The 27829-nt window shown below is 33.9% G+C and overlaps 1 protein-coding gene across 15 annotated transcripts in view; it reads left to right on the top strand.

Annotated features, from left to right (window-relative positions):
• The window catches only part of LOC144372842 (transport and Golgi organization protein 1 homolog), a 108666-nt gene that overhangs the window by 79109 nt on the left and 1728 nt on the right, over positions 1–27829 (top strand). For 14 of the 15 annotated variants that reach the window (XM_078036091.1, XM_078036086.1, XM_078036094.1 and 11 more), the window contains 19 exons: positions 10512–10640; positions 12961–12982; positions 13906–13994; positions 14235–14312; positions 14400–14510; positions 15572–15643; positions 15823–15927; positions 16571–16693; positions 16792–16897; positions 17908–17963; positions 18052–18142; positions 18314–18452; positions 23145–23246; positions 24107–24167; positions 24283–24318; positions 24395–24462; positions 24582–24682; positions 25935–26011; positions 27593–27743. In XM_078036091.1, the coding sequence (XP_077892217.1) occupies positions 10512–10640; positions 12961–12982; positions 13906–13994; positions 14235–14312; positions 14400–14510; positions 15572–15643; positions 15823–15927; positions 16571–16693; positions 16792–16897; positions 17908–17963; positions 18052–18142; positions 18314–18452; positions 23145–23246; positions 24107–24167; positions 24283–24318; positions 24395–24462; positions 24582–24682; positions 25935–26011; positions 27593–27743 (1717 nt within the window). The remainder of the gene's footprint in view (positions 1–10511; positions 10641–12960; positions 12983–13905; positions 13995–14234; positions 14313–14399; positions 14511–15571; positions 15644–15822; positions 15928–16570; positions 16694–16791; positions 16898–17907; positions 17964–18051; positions 18143–18313; positions 18453–23144; positions 23247–24106; positions 24168–24282; positions 24319–24394; positions 24463–24581; positions 24683–25934; positions 26012–27592; positions 27744–27829) is intronic. The other variant, XM_078036093.1, reaches the window with a different exon arrangement.

The raw sequence follows: 27829 nt of genomic DNA on the forward strand, positions 1-27829 counted from the left end.
AACAAAGCTCAGAAATATGTGGGGATTTTTGATCATGTCATTTAGATAATTCCCATGAAAATTCAGGATGTTAGAGAGATTTTACTTCACTTCATCTATCTTAGATTTGTGTTTTCTTTCTCTGATGTTGGAGTTCCAGTTTTCAGTGACATAAATATAATTGTTTACAGTCTTGTGCCACTTAATGACATTTTGGTCATTAGTGCATAATAATGGAGCTAAAAAATTCTTGACACCTAGTAATTTTAATCTTTTTTGTGTTTTGATATGTTTAGATATATAAACATTTACAATGTTACAATTGTCTACAGAATTCAGTATAATAATATCTTATAGGTTTTTATCCCCAAAGCGATGATATATCATATATGAATACCTACGTGTGGAAATGGCTATATTTTCTAGGTTTGTATAAGTATACTCAATGATGTTTACACACTGAAATTGCCTAAGATGTGTTTCTCAGAATTTATTCCCATTATTAAGCAACACACGACTATATTTATGTTGTTTAAAATACTTTCAGGAATGTATTCCTGAAATGAGATGAAATTCTCTTGTCTTTAAGCTATATCCCACTAAGGTATGTTTGAAATAATTCATTTCTGTGGTTTGTCACCAACATGATATCACAGGTTGTTTCATTTTTGCTTTCAATATTTAGGTGTTAATTTTTAAAGATTTTTTTATTTATTTTACAATTATTTAAATATTTAGAAGAGCCAAAGTTAATTTGTGAAAATAAGTTGTTTCTGTTTTCTGGTACTGGTGATTGAACCCAGGGCTCCTATCCACTGAGCCACATACCTAGGCTCTTTATTTTTTATTTAGAGATAGTTCTCACTAAGTTGCGTAGGGACTTGCTAAGTTGCTGAGGCTAGCTTTGAACTTGTGATTCTCCTGCCTGATTTTGAAAGAACTCTAGCTTTTGTCCCAGTTCTGTCTACCCTGATATTACTCTCTTTTATAATTAACTTTTAAAATTTATTTCATTATGCATTCTGCTATTAAAAAAATAAGCAAATGAGAAAAGGGATATGCAGCTCAGTGGTAGAACACTTGCCTACCACACATGAGGCCATGTGTTCAATCCCCAGCACCATAAAAAGAAAAAGAAAAGCAAATGATTTTTACATCTAGCTATGATAGCTTTATATAGGTACTGGCTTCACCTTCCCAACTGAAACAACTAAAATAAATATGAAAAAAACCCACAAACATATAAAATTTTAAGATCCAGTAACATTGAAGATCAAGCAACAAAGAATGATTCTGGAAACATAAAGAACAAATGCTATGAGCTCTTTAGTTGCCCCAGCTTTTACTATGTTAAGAGATTCCCAAGCCATGACAAAGAAGGGGAAGTCAGGCAGAACCAGAGGATACCATGAATTGAGAGATGGTGCTGAGATTCCAGGAAAACCGAAGTGACTAGAATTCACAGGGTGGAGTACCAAAAGAAGGTTGCTACATTGAGAGACAATTCTGGAAATCTGTGAAAGGCTCTCTGAGTGTTCAGCAGGGTATTGATCTGCACATAAGTGTGATGAAACTGCTTAGCAAGTCAGAGAAACCATCTTAAGTGATTAGAAGGAACAGGTCTTAACACAGGGACCAGAATAGCACCTGGAAAAAACTATCTAAGGAAGTTGGGTAGAATAATCAGAAGGGTGTTACCTCGGACTATTACAATTTATGTCATACCTAACAAATATTCAGACCCAAGAGAATCAAATTGTTTCCAGTAATTTAATTGTATACGAAATATTAAGAATAGTAATTCGTAATGTATGGCATCGAATCAAAGCTTACCAGGCATGCAAAGAAGCAAGAAAAATACAATCCACAATGATGACGAGAAGAATCATCCAATCAAAGCCAACTGAGAACTATCGGAGATGTTAGAATGAGGTAATGGCATTTTTTAAAAAGTCATTACTACTATATTTCGTGTGTTAAAAAGGTAAAAAGAGATATAGAAGATATATTTTAAGAAAATCAGACTTCTAGAGTTGAAAATATATGATAAACACAGTGGATGGGATTAATGCCAGAATAAGCATTGTGATGAAATTGTTAGTGAACTTGAGGACATAGCAGGAGAAGTACCCCAAATGAAACAGGGAAAATTTCTTCTGTTAAAGAAAAGTGAACCAGAGCATCAGTGAGCTGTGGGACAGTTTCAAGTTGAGCTATGAGAGGTATTCAGAAAAATATTTTAAGAAATGATGGCCAAAAATTTGTGAAAACTGTACATCTGCAGATCCAAGATATTAAATGGGACTACAGTACAAAAAGCATGAATAAAGCTATATCAAGGTATATTATATCATAAATTGCTCAAAACCAGTGATAAAGAGCAATCTTAGCAGTTAGAGAAGACATTTATGTAGAGAAGAACTAAGGATGACATCAGATTTCTTGTCAGAAATTAGGCATAAGAGAATATAGTGGAGTGATACCTTTAATATATTTGAAGAGTAATAATGTTGGCCGATAATATCATGCCCAGTGAAATATCTTTCTAAAAGGAAGACTTGTACTGACATACAAGCTGAAAGAATTCACCTACACTTGCACCAAGACAGCAGATGGAAATAATGGAATAAAGGAGTAAAGAACACTGAAAATGGTGACTGTGTGCATAAATATTTAAAATAATTTTTCTTATTTGAACATTTTAAAAAGTCATTGACTGTTTCAAGACAAATATCAGTGTAGTATGGGACTTAGAAAACATGTAAAGTAAAATACATGACAACAGTATAAATCTCAGAAGGGTAGTAACTATTGTAACGTTCTTATTGAATATGTGAAGTAATATAGTATCATCTGAAGGTAGATTGTGACAAATTAAAGATGTATATTCTAAACCCTGAAGCACTAAGATTAGAAAACAGAGTTATAGCTTAATAAGCCAATAGAGGAATCACTAAAAATACCGATAGTGGTATTTCTGCAAAAGAAGACAGAAAGAAAAGAAAAAGAACAAAGAACAGAAGGAACAAATAGAATATTATATTAAGCTTACACCTATGCACGGCAGTAATCCTATTAAGTGGAAAGTATCTAAATACATCAGTTAAAAACAGAGATTGTCATATTGCCTAAAGAAGCAAGACCCAAATAGATGTCTAAGGGAATAACACTGTAAATAGAAAGACACAAAGAAGTCAAAATTAAAATGATTGAACAAGGTATCTCATGTTAAACACTAGTCAAAGGAAATCTGGAGTAGCTACATTAAACCAAAAGAGGTTGTGGGGCAAAATATATCATCAGGACTAAAGAAAGTTATTTCCTAATGATAAACGAATCAGTCAAGATTATATAATAAACCTAAATGCTTGTACTTTTAATATTAGAACTTCAAAATACATGAAGTATCAAAATTGATAGAATTATGAGGAAAATGATGAATCCTATAGATTACATTTAGAGATTTCAATATCCTCTCCTCAGCAATTGGCAGAAAATGAAAAATAAAAGTAAGGTTGTAGAAAGTGTGAATGACATAATCAATCCATCCATTTGAAATTAATTGACATTTATAGAAAACCCCCAAGGAGCTTACTGCACATGGAACATTTACCAAGATAAACTATATTCTGGATCTTAAAAAAATTATCAGTAAATATAAAAGTATTCAAAGTCAAGCAAAGCTTATTCTCTGAACACAATAAAATGAGAAATCAATAATGGAAAAATCTGGAAAATTCTCAAATATTTGAAAACTTAAGTGCCAGGCTGCTATCTGCTATCTATCTATATCTATATGTATATCTGTATCTATCTATCATATATATATATATATTTGGTATAAATGGACAACACAGTACATTTATTTTTTATGTGGTGTTGGGGATCGAACCCAGTGCCTCACACATGTGAGGCAAACACTTTACCACTGAGCTACAACCTTAGCCCCCACTGCTAAATAATTTTTGAGTCAAATAAATCAGAGAAGAAATTCATATTTTGAGTTGAATAAAACTGAAAACAACATATCCATTTGTGCAATGTCACTAAAGTGTTATTGGAAAATTTATAGCACTACCAGGCCCAAGATAGCTTTATTAAAAAATAAGTCTCCAGTCATTGACTTAGTTCCTACTATGAGAAACTAGAAAAGGAAAAATAAGTTAATCTCCAAGTAAGCAAGAAAAAAAGATATAATAAAGACCATAAGTCAGTAAAATTTTAAAAAAGGGAAAATAAGAGAAAATCAATGAAACCCAAAGCTAGTTCTTTAAGATGAATAAAATTGATCAACATCTAGTGAGGGAAATAAAAGAGGAGACACGGGTTACCAATATTCGCAATCAGAGAAGGGATATCACTACAGATTTCACAGATACTAGACTGATAATGGGGATATTATGAACAGTTTATGTTAATTAACTTGACAATTTAGATGAAATGAAGAAATTCTATTTAAGCCACAAATTGCAAAAGTTCACTCAAGAAAAACAGACAATTTCATAAACCTTGTTGACTATTAAAGAAATTGAAGGTATAGGTAAAAACCTTTCTACAAAGAAAAAAATATAAGACCAAGATAGCTTTATTGGTGATCCAATTAAACCTGTAAGGAAGAAATGATACTAATTCCTAATAGTAGTAGTAATACTAAACCCTTGTAGAATATTAAAGCAAGGAAATATTTCTCCTATGAATCCAGTGTTATCACTACACCAAACCAAGACAAAGATATAATAAGAAAAGAAAACCACATACCTCTCATGGGATCTCCAATGAATCTGTACAGAAATTCTAAACAAAAATTTAAGTCAAATACAACAATATGTAAAAGGAAAATACATCATAGACAAAAACTAGACGGATGATGGGGATTTATGTCAAGAATCCAAAATTTATTTAACATTTGAAAATCAATGAAATTTACCACATTGATGTACCTAAAAGCACAATCTTTGTGTTTAGCTCGAGAGATACAAAACAAGCATTTAAAAAATATAGCAGAGGGGGGAAATGTTGGGGAGTAATATTGGCCAAATTATATTGTTATTTTGTGTGCATGTACAAGTAGGTGACAATAAATCGCATCAACATGTAAAAAAATCAGCCCTGATTATTATTTAAAAAAATTTTTTAGATGTTGATTAACTTTTATTTTATTCACTTATTTATATGCGGTGCTGAGATTTGAACCCATTGCCTCACACATGCTAGGCAAGTGCTCTACCACTGAGTATCAACCCCAGCCCCTCAGCATTGATTATTGATGTAGAAAAACAAACAACAAACTAGGAATAGAAGGGAGCTTAAAACATCCTCTGAAAAAATGCAGCTAACCTCATACTTAATGGTTGATAATTGAATACTTTTCCCCAAGATCAGAAACCAAACAGAGATGTCTACTCTCATTACATCTATTCAGCATTGTACTGGGGTGCAGTAAGGAAATAGCTAGTATACTAAGGCAAGAAAAAGAAATAAAATGCACTCAGATTGGAAAGGAAGAAATAAAATTCTCTTTCTTTTCAGATAACATGAATATATATAGATACAATCTGGTATGATCTAGAAAAAAGCTATTGTAAGGTTGACAGATAAAATTTACATCTAAAAGCAATTATATTTTCTATATATTAACAATGAATAATTAGAAATTGAAATTTTAAAGATTTCCATGTACAATAGAATAAAAATATGAAGTATTTAAACATAAACGTGGCAAAAACTAAAATGTATATATTAAAAACTATAAAATATTGCTGATAGAATTTAAAGAGAACCTAAATAGAGAGATATACCTAATTTATGAGTCAGAAGACTAAGGTGTCCATTCATCCCAGTTTAATCACCAGAGTCAACATTATTCCAATCAAAATCCCTGCAGAGTCTTGTAGAAAATGACAAGCTGATTGCAACGTGGCTTCAAGACTTAATCTAGGGCTGGGGATGTAGCTCAGTGGTAGAGGACTTGCCTAGCATATGCAAGGTCCTGTGTTCAATCCCTAGTACCATACGAAGAGGAAAAAAAATATTCTAAAGCTACAGTAATCAGGATTGCAGACAAAACATATTGAAACAGAGCCAAGAATTCAGAGATAGATACACAATATATATGGCAACAGTCATTGACAAAGATGGAAAGACAAGTAGAGAATGGAAAGTTTTTTCAGCAAATGGTACTGAAATTACTGCATATTTATATGCAAAATATTGATCCATGCCTTGCATTAGACACCTGAATTAACTCACAGACTTAAATATTAAACTCAAAACTACAAAACCTCTAGGAAAAAAAATAAGAGAAAAATTTTTGTTGAACTTAGGTTTGGCAAAGATTTCTTAAATTTGACAACAAAAGCATTAAAAAGGATTTGACAATGTGGGATTCATCAAACTAAAACCTCTGTAATTCAAAATACTCTTTGAAGTCAATGAAATAGACAAAACACAAGCTGGGAGGAAATTACTCTAAAGCATTTATCAAGACTTGCATCAAGGATATATGAAGAACTCTTAGAACGCATTAGAAAAAAATATAGTCCTGTAAAATAACACTTCATCAAAGAAGATAAACAGATAGTAAATACATTAAAAATGCTTGACATAATTATCAGGGAAATGCAATTTTGAAGCATAAGAGTTACCACTACATACTTATTAAATATCTAATATTAAAGACAATTGTGCTGAGTGGTTGGAGAAGAGATGGAGGAACTGGATGGGTACACATCTGGTGGGGATATAAAGTGGTAGAATCACCTTCTTAAAAAGGTAAACATACACCAGTCATATCCAACCATTCTTTTCCAAAGAAAAGATAAGTTATAAAGCAATAGGAGGAATTTTATATCAGTGTTCTTGGCTATTTTATTTGTAAAAGCCCCAAACTGGAAAAAAATCCAAATGTCTATCAATAGATGATAGACAAATTGTGGTATGTACATGTAATGAAATGCTACTCAGCAATAAAAATAGATGATAGATAAACTGATGTAGATGAATCTCAAATTATGCTGAATAAGAGAAGCCATAGAAAATACAATATATTATCCCATACACATAAAACTTGAGGAATACAAAGCAATCTATTAAGATAAGACATTTTGCTGGAGGAATGGGAAAGTGGGGGGCAAGAAAGAAGGGTGACAAAGGGCAAAATTACCTAGAGAATGAGAATATTTTTGGAAGTAAAGGATGTGTATATTATCTTGATTATAATGGTGATTTCATAATTTCATGTTAAAATTCATCAAATTGCACACTTTAAATACATGTAATTTATTGCATGTCAGTTTTACCTCAAAGCTATAAGAAATAATATATTCATCTTTTTTCACTTTCTAAGATACAAATAGTATTCTATAAATATTTTTCTCTACTTTATTTTTAAAAAATGTATTCCGGAAACCAGCTCTTAGCAGTATTTAAAATTATTTTCTTTCTTCTTTGGTTTATTCAACAACTTTCATTGATGACGGTTGTTTCAGCCTTTTGTGACCATCTTGTATTGTTATAATTAATGCTTGAATAACATAGTTTTGTAAATACAAGTTTTAAACATTTGTTGTTGTATTCCCAGTATCTTTAGAAATTAGGGCTGGTGGACTATAGCTCAGCAGTAGAGCACTTGCCCAAGATACCCTTCCCCAGCACTGAAAAAGTTAAAAAAAAGTGGGATTGTTGAGTTAATAGGTAAATATATAAGCAGTTTTGGGAGATGTTGCCAAATCTCATTCATAAGGGTTGTATCATTTTGTATACTTATTAGCAGTGTCTGAGAATTTGTATTCCCCCACATTCTCTCACCTACTGATTATGTTGTCAAACGTTTGGATCTTGCCAATGCAAGTGAGAAATGGTGTCTTGGTGTGGTTTAATTTGTATTTTGTTCATTATGAGCTAAGCAGAGCATGTTTCCATATGTTATAGCTATTTGCATTTCTTTTCCTGAGATCTGTTTATTTCTTCAGCCCATTTTTGTATAGGTTTGCTGGCCATTTTATTTATAATAATGTTCTTTATATTTCAGGAACATGATTCTTTGGACAATAATATGTTGCAAATATTTTTTCTCAGTTTGTCATTGTCAAACTGCGTGTGTGTGTGTGTGTGTGTGTGTGTGTGTGTGTGTGTGTGTGTAGCAGGTTTAGATACAGCCAGGAAAGATTTTTTCAATGAGGCAGGTTTTGCCCACTCATAATACATAGAAAATTTCACTTAATATTTTCTAGTACTTGTTTATTTTCTATTTTTACATTCATGTTTCTTATCCATTTGTAGTTTATCTTTTGAATAAGTAGAGAAAAATCCAATTTTATAATTTTCCATGTGGTAACGCTACTTATTAGAAAGTCTATTTTCCCCAAACTAACTTTTATTGTACCCCAAATGTCCAGTTGGTTCTGTTTCTGGATTCTCTATTCTGTCCCACAATCTCTATGTATTCCTGGGCTTGGACGAGGGTACATGAATTAATTATATAGTCTGCCCTCCCTGTACCCTTCATTGCTCTTCTTTTTCAGTGCTTTCCTGCTTATTCTTGTTCTTTTGAATTGACTATATTCAACTTGACGACAGATTTTTAAAGATCCACAGATGTTCATTTCCTCCCCAAGTTAAATGTCCCCAGTTTCTTCAATTTTTAGCACGTGCTTTTTGGGCTATTCATGATTCTGTTCTTTTCCACAAGTCATGCAACCCTAAAATGTGGCATCCAGAAATGAAGCCACCAGCGTGTGGTGATAATGACATGATTCCTTAGGGTTAGGCTTTTTTAAAAAGAGTGTCATCCACAATTGGAGAAAGTAACAGGACTAGAGTGAGCAGGGAAGGAAAGCCCAGTCCGAGCAGTAGTTCTTTAGAAGGGAGCAGGAGAAGCTTCTCCTCTTCTGTCTGCACTTTTGGGGGCAGGTAGGTACCTGGTGTCTCAACAAGTTGACAAAAGGGTTTTGCTCTGGGAGGGGCTGGGAGGCCTGACTTTCTCCTTTTTCCTAGTCTCTGCCTATAATCCCCTTCTGCTAGTTTCCCTGGCTTCCTCCAGGGCCTTCTAAATCACCAGTCCTCTCCAAGTTCCGGGGACAGGTGAGCCTCTTTCCTTCTGGAGTCCTTTCATTTGGACTCTTCCACTTGGCTCTACTGGCGCTGTCCCCCGCTGGGCTCCGCAGTTGGTTCTTCCCGCTCCCCGCCACGCCCCTCAGCATCCTCTGTCTGCTCACTGCAGTCCACCCAGGGGCTTCCTCTGATGACTGGTTTTACGTGCCTTGGGCGGAAAGCGCCTGTGGTGGAGGAAGGCAAAGTTCACTCCCAGTACCCGCCCCCTGCGCTGGGTCCTACTGAAGTAGGAAACGGTGAAAGAGAGGGTCCTGTGCTGTTCTGCAGGGAAGCGTCGCTTCCACTCAGCCGTCCCTACACCATGGACTCAGTACCTGCCACTGTGCCTTCTGTCACTGTTTCCCTGGGGGACCCAGAGCTCCTGGGACCCCTGTCGGGTGGCTGAGTTCTGGCGGAGTGGGTGCACTGACTGTCGTGGCGACGGAGAAATGGAGTGTGTCAGGCCCAAGGCAGGCAGGACGTGACTGTATGGTTAAGCGAGGCCGGTGAGAGTGTACTTGAGCTTTCCCCACTTGCACTTTTTTTTTGACGGAATAGAGGTGACAACCTCATGGTATGTTCTGAAATGCAGCCAACAATCCAAACAGCTAATGTTACTACAGGTTTTTTCCCTAAGGAGACTGCTGGGGAATTGGGCCCAAGTGACAGTTATCTCGTATTACGTGTAGAGGGCGGTGAAAACAGGGAAGAGTTGGCAGGTGTTTACTGCACTGCCTTTGAGCAACCATTTAAAATTAGGCTCTGAATTTTATAGAAGGATGTTAAATTCAGAGAAGTTTATCCAAGCCAGTTTTCAAGAGTTGTCTGAAATTATATGTCACGTATCTGTATATAAGAGTGGAATGGAAGTAAGATTTAAAATCTTACACATATATCGTCATTGTTTTTATTTGTTGCCATAAAATTAATTAGTTCTTTCATGTATTTAAGTTTTGTCTTAAATGAATATTTTAAATTATAAAAACCAGGTTATCTAAGAGAAAAGAATGATCCAGAGGGATTCTAGCCAGGTGTTAGACTATGTGATGATATAGGGCCTGTTACAAACTGGAAATGTATGCTCAATTTAAAGTATTTAGATTCGGGCTGGGGTTGTGGCTCAGTAGAGCGCTTGCCTAGCATACATGAGGCACTGGGTTCGATCCTCAGCACCATATAAAAACAAAACAATGTGTCCACCCTAAAACTAAAGATACATAAATAAATATTTTTAAAAAGTATTTAGATTCATTATACTTGAAAACACTGGAAGCGAACAAAAAATATGAGACTGCCAGTATCCTCTCTCTTGAAGAAGCTATTGGAAAATATTGAGGAGGTGGATTTCTGATGAGGAAGTTGGTTTAGAATTGCCATGATTCTTTGTGACTGTTTTGTTATAAATTTAAGGTTTCCCATTTCTTCTAATTTGTCTGTTTAAGCTGTTTACTACATTGCCTGATGATACTCAACCTGGGCCTGATTTTTATGGACTACCATGGAAGCCTGTAGTATTCGCTGTTTTCTTTGGGATTGTATCCTTTGTCATTTTCTCTTGGAGAACTGCACTTGTGAGTAAATTAACTTACTTATACCTTAGCACATAAGCACAAGGATTATTTTATATAGTCACTGCCCCCCCTTTTTTTCTTTTTCAATTGCTAAAACACAAAATAGTGGTTTAAGTCAAACTAACATTATAAAATAATTTAGTGTGGGTGCAGTTGGTAGAACTGGTAATTCTTACAGCCATCCTGACCAGTAGTTTCATATGTATCAGAAGTCTTAAAAGTGGGATAAAAGATGGGATAGGTTAGATAAATATCCTTTTATGTAGCATATATGTCTAGTAATCTATCTTAAAGAAATAACTATGCTTTGAAGATTTTGGTAATGTTTTTCAATGGAACAGTGTATTAGATTGAAGACTTAGCACAACATAATTCATTTAGGGGTTATTGTATGTTCGATTAGTGGAATAGTAGGCAGATTTATTTATTTCAAAGCTTTGAGGTACAGAAAATGCTCACAATTAAATGTGAAGTGGGAAAAAAAGCAGAAACTAAGATTTAAATGTTGATGAACTGTATGTTAATATAAACATACAAACAGGGGGAAATGCTGCAAAGAAATACAGTAAAGTGAGAAAAAGGAGATGATATAATTTTTCCAGTCTTTTATATAAATTTTTCCCAGATTTTATGATTTGATCATATGTACAGAAAATACCTTTTTATTTGGAAGTATAGATTATGTGTTGTCCAAAAATCCATTAAATGTTTTGTTCATTAAGGTTTTTTTTTTCCTGAGCAGAATTAGTCTATCTCTGTGTATGTGTGTACATATATGTATAAGTGTGTGTGTGTGTGTGTGTGTATATGTGTATATATATATGTGTGTATATATATATATATATATATATATACACACATATATATATATATGCGCTTATACATACTTATGTTTGTACTGTAGGTCATTCTGTTTCATAGTTATTTAACATAATTGGAAGAAAATTATTTTAGGTAAATGGACTTTGCATATGAAAAGCCTAACAGTTAAAGAGGCCAAAAGCATTGGATACAAATCTTTTCAAATCTGAGTGTTCTTTTTCTGATTTCTTAATTATTTCAGACATATCATTGTTAAGATAAGTTTCCTCTCCTTGTACAATTGAGTGTAAAATCTCTTAAAAAGTATTCCCTTCTTAAATAGAAGAATTGTTTGCCTGGATTCCTGTGAGGAATTTTCTAATCTCAATGAACTTTTTCTCAGCTAAAAGTAAAAAGGAAATAGAAGGATAAAGAGAAGGGAAAAACATGAAAACATTTTATATTTCTCTCTCTTGTTTCTTTCATTTCAAGAACCCTGGTACCTGTTTCTCTTTTCACTAGGTTATGTGGGATGTGGTTCCTAGCTTGTTGCTCCTCAGTTTCAGCATTTGACTTTAAAACTTTAGTCTCCCTACCTTAGATGACTGCTTTTATGCTACTTCCCATTTTCCTCTGTTGTCATTTTGAGTAAAAGGTTAGCAAGGCTATGACATTAAAGAAATGTTCATTTTTTTCTGTGTTGGAGTTTTCTGAATGCAATTTCCTGTTACGAAGATCCCCTGGATGATCCGTGGACACATCTGAATATCCCATCACCATTTATAACATTTGAAAGGACAAGTAATATGCTAAGTTACAAAGAAATTTAGTGATGTTTTAAAAAAATTTCTGCTTAGGTTTTATTATCAGGTAGTTTATTGCTGTTTTTTGGAAACGATTGTTTTTGTCCTTTCCAGAATATGTTAATTGTCATTTCTCTTATTGCTTGTGCATTTTCTTCAAGCAGTCTTTCCTTTCAGATTTCTTGCTATATATTTAGTGGTTTGCAGAAATAAGATGATGTACCCTCTTAGTTTCTAAATTCAGCCAATAGCCAAATTTAAATTGGAGTTCTAAGATGTTTTCTGGTGAGTGAAAGTGGCATATCTTAGTACAAAGATTATGCATTTAATATTGTTTCCTCAGATTTCTTTTGAATAGTCATTGTTTCTAGACTTTATCCTGGTTGTTTAGAATTGTCAAGTAAATGATTTTGAGTATACACAAACACACACACACACACACACACACACACACACATACACATACACACATCTTTGCTGTGAAATAAGGTACATATCTTAGTGTTTTTATGTCAGAGGCTATTTATGAAATATCACTACCAATTAAATTTAAAAGGCTTGTTAACCTTTACTTATTTTTAATCCTATAAATTATTATCCTGAACCAGAATGTTATTAAATTCTCACTTGGTTATGATTCTGACTGTTGTTTTAGGAATGCTGTTTCTATTGAGCAGATGTTTGACATCAAATTTAATCTTTTTTCTCTCTTCTAGGTAAAAGATAGAGTATATCAAGGTAAATTTTTAGGTTTCTTAAACTTGTAATAACCCTTTGTATTGGTGTTTGATGTGTGTTTTATGTATGTTAGAAGTAGATACAGTGACTTTTAATGTCTATTATCTTTTTTACCTCCTGAAAATTTTACTATTCCTAGGTTGCTAGCATGGATAATAGAGTAGATGATGATGGTTCCAACTCTGAGATAGGAGATAAAGAGGAGGAATAAATTGTGGATAGGGAGATGATGATAAGTTTTAATTTGGGGCAGATTAACTTTGAATATTGATGTAATGCAGATGTATTACATTTGAAGAGTATTTCTATGTTAATGATTTAATCATGAATTAAGTAATTGAGTAGATAATTTGAAGAATGGTAATGTGAATCAGTATGTTTTCATTTCTGTTTTTCTTTGCAAAGAATTAAATGATTCCATTTTCGGAAAAGAAAGTGTTTTGAGAAGGGGGGAATATAAAGCTACAACACTTTACTATATTTCCCATCTGTGAAATAAGCTTAAATTGAAATATCATTTTGGATGGGAGGGGTTCCTGGGATTGAACTCTGGGGCACTCTACTGAGCCACATCGCCAACCCCTTATATTTAGAGACCAAGTCTCACTTAGTTGCTTAGTGTCTCGCTCTTGCTGAGGCTGGCTTTGAACTTGGAATCCTTCTAGTTCAGCCTCCTGAGCCACTGGGATTACAGGTGTGCACCACTGCACCCAGCAAAATATCATTGTTCTTATATTTTTCTTAAATTCTAATGATTTTTATACTCTTATTGCTAATAAGCATAGATTGCTTTTTAAAAGCATAATAGTTATGCTAAGAAGTATTTCCTCATAGTACCATATAACATGTCTTTGCTTTTAGTAGATTGAGTAATTGAATTTCATTTAGTGATTGTAATAATCTTGTGTATTTCCCCCTTTTAGTCAGTGAACAGCAAATTTCCAAAAAGGTGAACAATTTCATGAAAGAAAATGAAGAACTAATGCAGAAATTGTCAAATTATGAACAGAAGGTATAATTATTTTTTTGTTTCTTTCTCCCTTGGTTCTAGCTTGAATCATTCCTACCTGTTTTAATTTAAAAATCATATTTTAAAATTTTTGTTTCATTATTTCCTACAAATCATCCAAATTCTAAACAGTCATATGTATTAAGTACTGCTTTCTTCTGGAAAGGGTCACTTGTCTGGAAGTAACTTGTATGGTAGCACTATAATTTGTGTATCTTAATTCTGAATACTTTATTTACATAGATGAAGGAATCAAAGAAACAGGTCCAAGAGACCATGAAACAAAATATGATTCTTTCTGATGAAGCAACTAATTATAAGGTAAAAATCCCTTCTTTGGGGGGAATTACATTCTAAACTCAAAAGTAAATGTAATGAGTGAGTAATCTTGACACCTTTTTTTTCCAGGATAAAATGAAGCTTCTTGAAAAAGCTAAAGAACTTCTGGATGAGGGAGCTAAAAGTCTTCATGTTATGTTAGAATCTGAGAGAGAACAGAAAGCTAAGAATCAGGACTTGGTAAGAGTTTTGCTGCTAAGTATTACTGCAATTTGGCTTTTGAAATATTTTGTAAAATTGGTTAAGTTGAACTTAGTCCAGCTGTTAACTAAAGTAAGATTAGGAGTCAAGGAAGTTGAACCCACTTCTGCCCATTTTGTGGAACTTTTAAGTACTGATACAACAACTTAAAAAATTTTTACTTACATATTTCATTTTCAATTTCTATAAGTTTCTGTAATTACATAAAAGTTGCAAAAGATGGTAGAGAGTGTGTTCTGAAATATCCTACCCCCAAGTAAGCTTGATCACCTAGCTGAGGTAGTATTTATCAGATTTCTCCACTGTAAAAATTCTTTCCAATCCTTTTCATATTGCATTCTTTGGAAGTTACCATGCACAGCCCACAGTTAAAGTATGAAGAGTTACAAGCTCAGGATGCAGCTCATGGTAGAGCACTTGCCTAGCATGCATGAGGCCCAGGATTCAATCCCAGGCATTGCAAACAAAGATTGCAGATTTATGTCCACTTCCTTAAGGAGCAAGTATCTTTATAATTTTTTTGGAATTCTTCTGTATGTGAGATTAGTCTATTCTTCCTTAAATTTTATCATTTTTTACTTCAGATAAGAAAATTTTAAAAATGATCTTGGGAAATTTTTTTCTCTATCACTAGAAAAAAAATTACTAATTTGAACTGGTTTACTTGAAACAGTAATTAATTAGTTAATTTTCTATGCTTTAAAACATTTTATTTACTTATTGCATTATGATTTTCTATACTTTGAACTTTTTTTCTGGTTATCTCATAAACAGTAAGGTTGTGGATGCCATGAAATATTTATGACTTCATTTTCCCTCATCTCTTTCAGTTCTTGATTTTTTTGCTTAGTCCAAAGCTGGATCCCCTGCATTTACCTGAAATGTAATGGGATGGCTTGACAAAAATTTTGTTGTGTTTATCTTTTTTAGTATATATATGTATGTGTACGTACACACACACACACACACACACACAGATATATATTCGTATTTCTACTGAAATCCTAATGCATATTTTGTGTTCTGTTTTCACCTGGCAGATAATGGAAAATAAGAAATCTATAGAGAAGCTTAAAGATGTCATTTCAGTAAATACTTCTGAACTTTCAGAGGTAAAGCTGCCAACTATTGCTAACGGATATTAGTACTACATCTTAGTTTTGTTGCGGACCAAAAATTTGAGGTGTGCTAAAATGTGCAAAAAATGAGAACTATATGATGTCTTGTTTGGGAAAGTATAACTTTGTTTCTTCTTTGGAATTAATTCACTAACTGTAGTGTTTTTCATTAGCTTCAAATTCTCCTTACTGAAGCTAAGCTTCGTGAAGAGAAGGTGAAGTTGAAATGCTGTCAGCTTCAGAAAGAAAATACCATGCTTAAGAAGGAGAAAGAGCAGGTAAAGAAAATTTGATGTCATACATAATGTAAACTAGAGAAGTGAATATCATTATCTTGTATCTTTCTTGGATCTGTTTCTGAGGTAAGGAATTTTCATGTAGGACCTTTTCTAGATATGCAAAGTTTAAACAATGCTCCCCAAATTGAGTGCATATATATGGTCTCCATCTGTTTTGGATTTTTGGATTATTGCTTTCCTTATCAAATGTCAATCAGTTATTAACTTGCATAGCCTCAAAGAAACTTTTTAAACCAGAAAATTAAGTATTTTATGATCCTCTTTTGAATAGTTACTGATTCACCGGCCAAGGGAAGATTACATGATAAGGAATCTAAATTTAGGAGACAGTCATATGTGCCCAGCCATTCCTGCTGGAGATAAATTATTTGAATTGGCAGCAATTTTCTGGGGAATGCAATAAACAGGGTCAACTTCCTGATAGCTCTGATGTTCTTACTGCAGCTGTGAGAGTTGGGGCCACTCTGCCCTCTTCCTTAACCAAGGTCTCAACCCCCTCGATTGAGGCAGGCCACCAAGGAGTATGGCTCTCTATTTCTTTGTCTAAGTCTTGTAGTCCTGATATATCCAGTGCAGAAACCCCTCCCTAACCCATAGGAATTCATGTGTTTTGACTTTTCAGTTGCAGCAGGAAGTAAAAGACTGGAGTACATCACACGCTGAGCTCAGTGAACAAATGAAATCATTTGAGAAGACCCAGAAAGATTTACAAGTAGCTCTTAGTCAAAAAGATGATACTATTCATGTAAGTTTATACTCCAAATACATGTTTCATCTCATGAATTCTCCTGAAATCTTCTGAATTAAAATCGAGAGTCTTCCAACCTTTTGCTTCTTTTCTAGGCTCTAACTAATTACATCACACAGTTGAATCGGTTACAATGTGAATCTGAATCTGAGGATCAAAGTCGAGATGAGTCAGATGAATTAACCAATGGAGAGTTAGCAGGTAAGATCAGTCTCAGGGAGGTTGAATCCTTTTTTGCTTTCCTGTCTTTAATTAAGTATACAGATGCCACTTTTCAGCTGGCTTAATTTCTTCTTAAGCTTCAGGGTTGTAGACACATATCACTGGATCTATAGATATGTCTGTTGCATTGGCAGAGGTGGGTTGTTGGGGTATAATGTAGCAATAGGCATGTGAAGAACACTGACTTTTTCTATCCTATTGAAAACTAGTAAGTACACTGCAGCTACAATAGTCATATCCTATACCTCTAAGTATTGAACATTGTACAGTAAGAGAAATTTATTTCTTAACTTATGCAGATGATACTTGATTTTGATACTCATCATCTCTATGGCTCTGTGGTTTTAAGGTCCACAGTCAGTCCGGAGGCAGTTGGAACCATAAACTAAGGCTGTGAGAACAGAGGCTAGAGACTATCAGAAAGCTAGAGAGGGAGTGTAACAGTGTTTACTGATGAGGAAAATATTTCCAGATGTTTTCTCCCAAGTTGGATATTGCTTACATAGCAAGTATTTCAAACCACACCTGGTAGTAGATTCAGGGAGAAAATAGAGGATTGAATCTTTCTAAACAAGACACTTATTGCCCAGGTGAAGATAGATCTGAGAGAGAAGAAAAGCTTTTATCTTACAAGAATAGCATAGATAACATTTTAGTTGTGCAAACTAGAAATTCACCTTTTTTTTTTTAAGACAGACACAGTACTTTTATTTATTTTTATGCTGAGGATCAAACTCAGTGCCTCACACATGCTAGGTGAGCACTCTACCACTGAGCCACAACCCCAGTCTGAAATTCACCTCTCTCTTTTTTTTTTTTTTAAATCTAAGCTTGCAATTCTCTTAAAAGTCATTAGTCTAATCAGTATAATTATTTAATTGATTTTTTTCTTCCAGTGTTTGAACACAATCATTCTTTAGTTTAGGGAAGTTAGGAGAATATAGAGTTAAAAGTAAGGAAAGAAAAAGCTAAAGTCTTTTGTTTTTTAGGTGATCGGAACGAGAAGATCAAAGATCAAATTAAGCAGATGATGGATGTCTCTCAGGTATAGTTTTTTGTAAGAGTCCCATAGTACCTGTGAATTCTTCCTGTGCCTCACTTTTAAGAATACCTCTCTTTTCTGCAATTTTTAGACAAAAACTACAATATCAGTAGTTGAAGAGGATCTAAAACTTTTACAACTTAAGCTAAGAGCCTCGATGTCCACAAAATGTAATCTAGAAGGTGGGTTCTTCTTGAGAAGAAATTGCCATGTTGGAAAGACTTAAAAATTTATTGGAAAGATAAAGAATGGCTTCTTGCTTTCATGCTTCTTACTTTTCTTGGCACTACTCCCTCAAACAAGTTCTTAAGTCCTTGTACACATATAGAGATAAGCTGTTTTATCCTTTACAGACCAAATAAAGAAATTAGAAAGTGACTGCAATTCACTACGGTCTTCTAAAGTTGGACTGGAAGAGGAATGCAAAACTCTTAGGCAGAAAGTGGAGATTTTAAATGAACTCTACCAGCAAAATGAGATGGCACTAAAAAAGTAAGATTTCCATTGTTTGTTATTGTTATCATTGTGTGAACTAACAGATAATTTTATCTAGTAGAGATTTGTCTTTTTTCCTTTGTGTTTTGTTTCCTATAAGTTGCATTTTTCTTTCCATCATCAGTCTTAAGAGTCCTGAGGTAGTTGGAACCATAAACTAAGGCTGTGAGGACATCATAATCAATTGTCAAATTCATATGAAGGCAAGAAGTGGTAAACTGGTATTAACAGTCACTGATGTGGAAATACCTCTCAAAGATCTAGACCCTTTCTATGATCCCACTATTTATTTTAATTTCCTTTCATTGTGATCAGTTATGTAATTCTAATATTTTGAACTTGTATCTCTAACTCTGGACCTTTAAAAATACTGAGTGTTTTGGAATGACATGTTTTAGTAGAATAAAAACTTCAAAAAGGAATAATATTTACTTATTGATGGTACAAGTTTTGGACTTGAGTATCTCAGATGTTCACACTAAAAATTGAACTGTGGCAAGGATTTTAGGAGTTATGATTACAGAAGTACTTGTTTGTAGTATATATTTATATATTAATCTTCTCAGTGTGGAGCTAGTTATTTTTTGGAAGTTCATTTGAAGTTTTTAATCCACAAAAATACTTGAATTCTCTAAAAATAGTTTTTTTTGTGTCAGATTTTATTTGTTTGCACCTGATTTATTAACAAGATATATATATATCTTGTTAAAGCAAAGACAGACCTTCTTATAGACCTAACTATTTTTAGGTATTTTGACTTCTGTTGCCTAATTAATGCATTAAATATTGAAACCTTTCCATTAACTTTTCTAAAATTCTGTGATCTCCAAGCGACCTTTTTAGAATCTCAAATTTTTGTTCAGGCCAGTTCTAAATGCCTGGCCTGTTTCAAAGAAACATTTCTCATTTTATCACTTTTTTTTTCAAAAGAACACTTGTTTTCTCTGTCCCTACAAGTAATATGAATGACCTAAATGGCAATTAATTTTCTTTGTAATGCAGTTAAATTGTAGCACTATTTTCCTCAACTCCTCCAAAATTCATTCAGTCATCATCTGTGGTTTGTACTCTTTTTTTCTCATCCCCATGTACTATGTTAGTTCATGCCTGTGTCATCTTTTCTGTTTCTAACCTAGGTCATCTGTCTTCATTCTCCATTATTTATATTTTTTATATAATTTATTTCAAATTCTTAGTAATTTTCTCTATAGCCCCTTGAGTGGACTTTCTAAAATATAAATCTGTCCATGTCAATATGTGCCTGTGGTTTATGAAGAATTTGCTTTCTATTTGATGACCTGTTCTTTTTTTCTTCCTTGTATCTTTTTAATAGTTTAAATATTTTTAATTATTTTCCTCATCACCTGTATAAGCTTGATGTAATCATAAATTATAATGGAATTATAATTATATAATTATAATTTTATTCATCTTCTCATAATTTAAAGGCCTTGGTATATATTCTGGATTTAATAAAAACCTGACATAGATTAATAGGTTTATTACTTGTTTTTATGGGCTTTAAGTAGCTCCTGAATCAGATAACTGTTGTGGCATCTTATGTTAGTACTTCATATACTGTGAACTCCACAAGACATTCATTCAATTTATACACATATTTAAAGTTTCTGTAGTTCTGCATTCTACACTGTTGGTTTCTTAGTTGAAATTATTTTCATTCTATTTGAACATTGTCCTTTAATGATAGATTTGATTAGTGTATCAAAGTAGTACAAGGATAAACAGAATAGTATTTTATCCACTAAATATTGCTACCTTTATAATCTGTATTAGGTTGACATGAACTTCATGATTAGAGTTAAAACCAGTTTCCATTTTTAAAGGATCTTTCTTTTGGCTACTGAATTTTGACTGTTACTTAGTTTTAGCAATTTGAAAATATCCAATTAATTACCATCTGTTTTAATTTTTTTTCTTTAAGGAGTCCATTATCATTGTTGTTTGGTCTTATCTCCCTCCCCTAGTTCCTGTAGTCATTTCTCTCTTTTTTTAACAGTTGTATTGGGAAGTGCCTAGGTGTAGTTTTCCCCACCCCACCCACTTTTTCCTCTTGCAGTTATGTTGCTTGGGACCATTAAACATTTCTTGAATTTTCGAGTCTTTTTCTAAATGTTGATTTTACCTCATTCTCTCTTCTGATTATAATAATGCATATTAGAATTTGATTTCCCCTGCCTCCTACATTCTGGATTTACTTCTTCTGGATATTTTCTTCTGACCTGTCTTAAAAGCGGTAGGATTTATTTTACTTCCCAAATCTGTTGTTAAAATCATTCATTGAGTTTAGGATTTTAAAAAGTTCAGGGTTTAAAATATTATTTTAGTTGTAGATGGACATAATATTTTATTTTATTTTTTATAGGATTTTTTAAGAGAGAGAAAGATAATTTTAATATTTATTTTTTAGTTTTTGGCGGACACAACATCTTTGTTTGTATGTGGTGCTGAGGATTGAACCCGGGCTGCACACATGCCAGACGAGCGCCTTACTGCTTGAGCCACATCCCCAGCCCGACACAATATTTTATTTATTTTATGTGGTGTTGAGGACTGATCCCAGTGCCCCACACATGTGGGGCACGTGCTTCACCACTGAGCCACAACCCCAGTCCTATTTCAGTACTACAGCTCAAATGCAGGACCTTGAGCCATGTGTTCTACTATTGAGCTACCTCCCCAGACTCCTTGCTCTTTCTCATAAGGGACTAGTGTCTTACTGCTTTCCAAGCTATCTTTAATCTCATCATTCTGCCTCTGCCTCCAAGTATCTTCGACTGTATGTAGGTCACCACACCCAACTATTTCTCGGTTTTATAGTTTCTAATCCTTTGACAAAATTCATAATCTTTTTTTTCCTCTTTTGTGGTGCTGGGGTTTGAACTCAGAGCCTTGTGCATGCAAGGCAGCACTCTACCAACTAAACTATATTCCCAGACCTGAAATTAATAATCTTGACTTTACTTTTTTGACTATATAAAGCACAGTGATTTTAAAACATGTGTGGTTAACCCCATTAGGTGGTTTCCTTTTCTGTGGGATTTTTTCTCACAGAATTTTGTCTTATGGAGTGCCTGGTCAGTTTTGATTGGCTAACATTGTTGTGATAATTATACATGAAATTTGAGGAACTAAGATGAAGTTATCTTCTTATAGAAAAGTGTTGAGGTTACTTGAGTAAGATTGTCACTTCAAACTTAGTCAGCAATTAAGATAATTCAAAAATGACTTGTCTTTTCAATGTTTCAGTATTGTTCCTTTTGGATTTTTTGCCTGTTCATCACTTAAGTGTGCAGTACTTTCTAATCTAAACTCAAAGGCTAGGGCTTTTATTAAGGGTCCCTTTATTTGTAGCCCCAAACACTTCTTTTTTCCTCTAAGCCCAGGAATTTGATGAAGGCTTAGTTCAGACTCATTATATCTTTGTGTTATCTTCAATATGTGGGTAAACCTAGGAGAAAAGTACCTTAAAGTACCAGCTTTACTTGTAATTCTGAGATTCCTTTTTCTAATGGATCTTGGCCACATACATATATCTTCACTGCCTTTTTAGCTTGTATCCTTTCAAACACAATTTTATATTCTTATAAAGATGTTTTGATTGTTCTTAGTGCTCTCAGACTAACTCTTTGGTAATTGGAAACAAAATTCTCTCTGTCCTTCAAGATTCAGTTTTCTCCATATTCCTTCTTAAGCCAGTGGGGAAAATTATTATTCCTTTAGGCGTCATTTATACCTGAAACAGTGAGCTCTTTTATTCTTTAGCATCTTACAAGGTAACTAGTATATTATAGCCACTCATAAAATACTTGCTGAAGAATTAAATGAGAAGCTATATAAGAATATATAATCCCCTTTTTCTATTTGGTATCAATAATCCTTTTTTACTATAGTTCTTCTGATTTATGGAAAATTAAGTTTCAAGTTAATTATCTTTTGAATTGGAACTATGGCTAAAGTAGTACAAGGATAGCAGAAAATAGTATTTTTAAAATCATTAAATGTGGCTACCTTTGTCTCAGTAGATGAACATCTTGAGTTTCATGATCAGAGTTAAAACTTGTCAGTAGATAATACTCTGATGGTGGGTCAGTTTGGCTTCTTTTTCTGGTTGACAGACATTATCAAAAAGCAGATTTGTCTTTTTGCTTAATTGCAATTCTTTTGAAATATATATCTAAAGTGTGAAAAATGTTCTGTGGCTAATTGCATAGCTAAAAGACATATTCTAGAAGATTTTTTCTTTGATTGACTATATCTTTATTATGGTACCAGTCTTGGATTGAGAAAAGAGTTCCTCCATGACAAAGATATACTTAGTGTCCTACCCATGGCAGAAACGAGAAAAGAATTATCCCTTGCTTTATCCTAATATGTTTAATTATGTTAGGTTTATCAGTCCTGATCTTCCACATTGAAGTAAAGTGAGTTTTTATTATCTTACACACAGGAGACTTGCCCTTGGGGCACATGTTGTTTTCACATTTATTTTATTTACTGGTAAATAGAGAATTAAGAGGAAAAATTAGAAAATGTAAGTGATTTGCCAGAGTTTGATTTACGAAATTGCAGGTTTGAATTCCTATTTTATGTGCCTAAGCATTTTATAGAATTGTGGGAAGTGATATTCACAGAAAGAAACTTTTGATTTGATAACTGGCTTTATTTTAGGAAAGTGAGCCAAGAAGAATATGAGAGACTAGAAAAAGAGCAGCGGCTGTCAGCTGCAGATGAAAAGGTGGTTTCCGCTGTACAGGAAGTTAAAAATTACAAGTGAGTTCAGTTTCTAAAGGAGGGTGTCAATGCCTAATAAACTAGTGGTGGTTTTCTTTTTTAATCTTTTTTTACATTATGTAGATAGAAGAAAATAGCATGGAAGTATAAATAACGAGAGGATATGAATACATTCAATTCACACAGGAGAAAAAATAAATTTCAACTTTACAAATGAAAAATGTTAACAAAAATTTACTTATACCCAATGGGCAAGACCATAGGGAACTTGGTCAATGCAAACAGTTCTGGGGGTTTTGTATGTTGTAGTAATTCTTTAAGAAATCAGTTTGCTGTGTGATGTATCAAGACCCACAAAAGTGTGGCATTTGATAGACCTTGGAAATCTTTTATGGATATAATTTGAAAAAAAGAAAAAAAAAGTTTTAAGGAGGAAGATATTTCTAGCAGAATTACTTGAGAACACACTGATGAACAGTTAAGGAAATTATAATTTATCATTCAGAATCTCTAGCAATTAAATGATAAAGAAGTTATTAGTATTGGGTCTTTATTTTATTTATTTATTTATTTATTTATTTTTGGTGCTTTACTACTAAGCTACATCCTTAGACCTTTTTTTTTTACTTTGAGACAGGGTCTCAGTTGCATAGGTTCCCACTTAATTGCTGAGACTGACCTCGAACTTGTGATCCTCCTGCCTCAGCTTCCCAATCATTGGGATTACTGGCATGTGGCATTGCACCTGGCCTGTAGTATTAGTTTTGATCACACTGGATTCATATAACTATAGAAATGTTTTTCTTATGTATGATAAAATCTTTAAAAGTATAGCTGATGGAATAAAGGGAAAATGGTCAGAAATGTTTCAAATGTTATTCAATTGTTGTAATTCTTAGGCGGAGAATTGAAGAGATGGAAGAAGCATTACAGAAAACCAAGCACTCGTTTAAAAACCAGGTAGTAATTAATACTGTCCTGTAGTTGCAGAATTTCTTGATATCTAATACAGACAATTATAGGCTATTATAATGAGTCCCTAAAAACATATTTTTTAATGTATTGTCTTTTTCAGATTGCTATGCATGAGAAGAAAGCTCATGATAATTGGGTAAGATTTTTTCCCCCTTTTCTTTATTTTGAGCATAGCCTACTGCAACTGAATTTGAATATTTTCTCTTTAATAGCTCAAAGCTCGTTCTGCAGAAAGAGCTATAGCTGAAGAGAAAAGGGAAGTTGCTAATTTGAGACAGAAGTATGTGATTTTGGTATCTTCCTATATGTTTTATAGTGTTTTAAGGTTATGCTAGATATTATCTATGAAGGAATAGATTGCTGTTTCATAATTCAGTCCATTCTTTCTCAATATTCAAGACTATTGGAAATGACCCAAAAGATTGCAGTGCGTCAAGATGAACCCGGGATTGTAAAACCTATGCTGGGAAGACCAGATTTACAAAATCCTCCTCAGAGAGGTAGGGGGCACTTTGTAAAAGGGGCTATTTTATTTCTTGGTGCAAATGTATGTAAATTACTTTTTATTTCTGTGTGTAATGGTTATGAAATAATCTGAATGATTTGCTAAAGCAGGAGGTGAGGGTTGGTGTCAGGGAGAAGGCTGCCTTAAAGTAGTAACACGGCATTGTTGTCTTTAGGTCCACTGAGCCATAATGGCTCTTTTGGTCCATCCCCCATGAGTGGTGGAGAATGTTCCCCTTCTCCACCTTCTGCTACTCTTAATCAAAAAGATATGCCTAGAAACGGATTTAGTGAGCATTCACATGTTGCTTTATAGTAAACTGCTTCAAGGTTTTTTTTTTCCCCCTTTTGAATATCTAATGAAAACATTGAATTTGGGCCTGTACAATATATAGAAGATAATTTCTTACTTTATCTTAGTGAATGTTTTCTGGAAAATCTGTTCTAGAATAGAAAGCATTTTTTTCCCTGGAGGTCCCTGTATTGTTTTTTTCTTTTAAATTTTACACTGCGAAGTGTAAACCTTTATCTTTAAATTAAATCTCTATGGTGTTCTTTTCCCAAATATTATAAAAGTAGCCTTAAACTTTATGTAGCATACATATTTCCAACATGAAATACTGAATCTTATTTCAAATTCTAAATAGGACTGTAGTCTTGGTAAGATTGGAAGTCAGGTTATACAGACTAAAGAAAAGCCAGCCTACACATACTTTAAGTCTATAGCTTAAAGTTTAGGACCAGTACTTATTAATCTCCTGTTCTATCAACCCAAGGCAGTTCTTTATTTTACTTAAGTCTCTTCATAAATTGTGATTTACGTATTGGGCAACCCATTTAAAAAAATATTTTTAATTGTAGGTGGACATGATATCTTTATTTATTTTTTAAATGTGTGCTGAGAATCAAACCCAGTGCCTCACACATGCTAGGCAAACACTCTACAACTGAGCTATGACACCAACCCCTGGGCAACCCATTTTTCATGTTGCTTTCTAGTTATTGTTGAACCCTGACCTGTCCACCAGTGGTTTATTTCTTCTGAAAAATACATACAAGGGCTCTGATCTTTCTTTCCCAAGGTCAATGGATGGACCTTTACCTCGTACTGGTCTTCTGAGGCATCTGGGAAACCCGTTGCCTCTGGTAAAGGGACCAAGTAATTTCAAAGAATCTGTAATTGTGGATGGAGGATTTTTATTCTTTTCATGTTAGAATAGTCTGAATCCATTCTTTGATCTCTAACAGATTCAGGATGTGGTCCAGCTCACATGAACAGCAGCTCCAGAAGTTCTTCTCCAGCTAAGGTGACGAATGAGGGCAAGGTAAGTTCTGTAGTTACTGTGAATCATGTGGTCATGCAGGAACATGTAGCTTTCCTACAGTACTTGCTCTTTGCTTTATCCTTCTTTGTGTTCTATTTGTACTATCCCATTTGTTTTTTAAAAAGCAAACTGTTCCCCAAGAACCTGAGACCCCCTCAGTCTCCACCCTTACTTCTTTGACTGAGCATCCAGTTGGAGTAAGTACTTAGAGGTTGAGAACTGAATTGGGTTTTATTCTGTGCATTTATGGGAAGGATATTCAGAGCATGACACTGATCTTGTTTGCTTTAAACTGCATGCAATATTGAGCTTACTTTTCTCTTTAACTTGGGAATGTTGCTTAAGTGTGTACAACTATAATGAACTACAGAATGTGAAAAGTTATCACTCTAACTTTATATGGTGTTTTGTGTTGAATGTTCTAAGGCAAAGTAAATTCATTATAAATTATATAATTCATCATTTTTATTTTTGTTTGGAAGAATGTTATTTAAGAATTCCTCCATTTGTGCAAACCCTATTTTGAGTGATTTGAATTAGATTGGTATCAGATTTTCTGTGAAACAATGATCATCTGAAATGACCTCTTGAGCCAGTCCCAAGAAATGGTCTCATTTGTTCACATAAGTGTATTCTCTTGTAACTGTGTTGCTATTATATCTAGTAAGTCTTCTGCAGCTCTATAATAAAATAAATTTTTAATTGTTTAGTTTCAAACCCACTACTCATAGGAAATGATAAATAAATATCTCAAATGGTGTACAGTAAATGAAAGTAAATATTAAAGGCTTGTCTTCCTAATTTGTATATATAGCACTGTGATGGAAAATACTTCTCAAGTTCCAGTGTATATATATTCCAGGAATATACATCTCTGGAGAAATCTAAGGGCAGCTTAGATAAGACCCCAAACCCCTTTGTAGTAGAAAATTTAAAAGAGAGCAAAGACCCATTGTTAGAGAGGAATAGAGTTGGGAAAAAGCATGGCTTGGAGGCAAACCTGGGATTGAGTTCTTTAATATGCAGTGTGGCCTTCAACAAATTATGATATCCCATTTGCTTTTGTTCCCTCTTATTTAAAACAAGACAGTCTACTTAAAAGATCTCAGAGGTTGAATAATATATGAAAGACTTACTGAAGATATAGTAGAATAGTAGCTATTATTACATGAGTAGAGAATGGATTTTTCATTTTATTCTGTTCATTCTTAATATGGAAGTAATGAGCTATTGTGATAAAAGGGAAGTGATGGGGATGGGGGGACTCCCTTTGAAATAGATTGTAGTGAATACAGCATGACATACTGGTCAGAAATCACCTCTGTTAATAACCCCTGCCAGTCCTCTTGCCTTTCCCTTTCCTGTGCAGATATAATCAGTAACAAACTGCTCCCTCTTGTGGCATCCTTCCAACTTCTGTAAGCTGTCAGTGGGAATACACAGGAGGGGTGGGTAGAGTTTTGTTGCACTGATGGTGTTCTCTGGACAGGTTTTGGGTTTTAGCTTTTATAGGTATTGGTACTTTGTCTTAATACATAGGAATTTTAAAACTTTTAACTGCTTTCAAATCTTAAATTGCAGGTTCATATGGCTATGAAAGGGCCCCCTCCTTTCTCAGGGGTACCCTTCATGGGACCCCCGATGGGACGGCCTCCACCACCTCCCATTTGGTATGGACCGCCACTTCAGCTCGGTGGGCCTTTTGGGCCTCGGCCAATTCCTCCACCATTTGGTATGATGATCTGAACAGTAGTGATTGACTTATAAATCACATTCATCTTCCACTTCTATTGCTTGCTAAAACAGTTGGTTGCTATC

Source organism: Ictidomys tridecemlineatus, unplaced genomic scaffold (genome assembly GCF_052094955.1).
Source record: "Ictidomys tridecemlineatus isolate mIctTri1 unplaced genomic scaffold, mIctTri1.hap1 Scaffold_174, whole genome shotgun sequence".
In the NCBI taxonomy this organism is placed as follows: Eukaryota; Metazoa; Chordata; class Mammalia; order Rodentia; family Sciuridae; genus Ictidomys; species Ictidomys tridecemlineatus.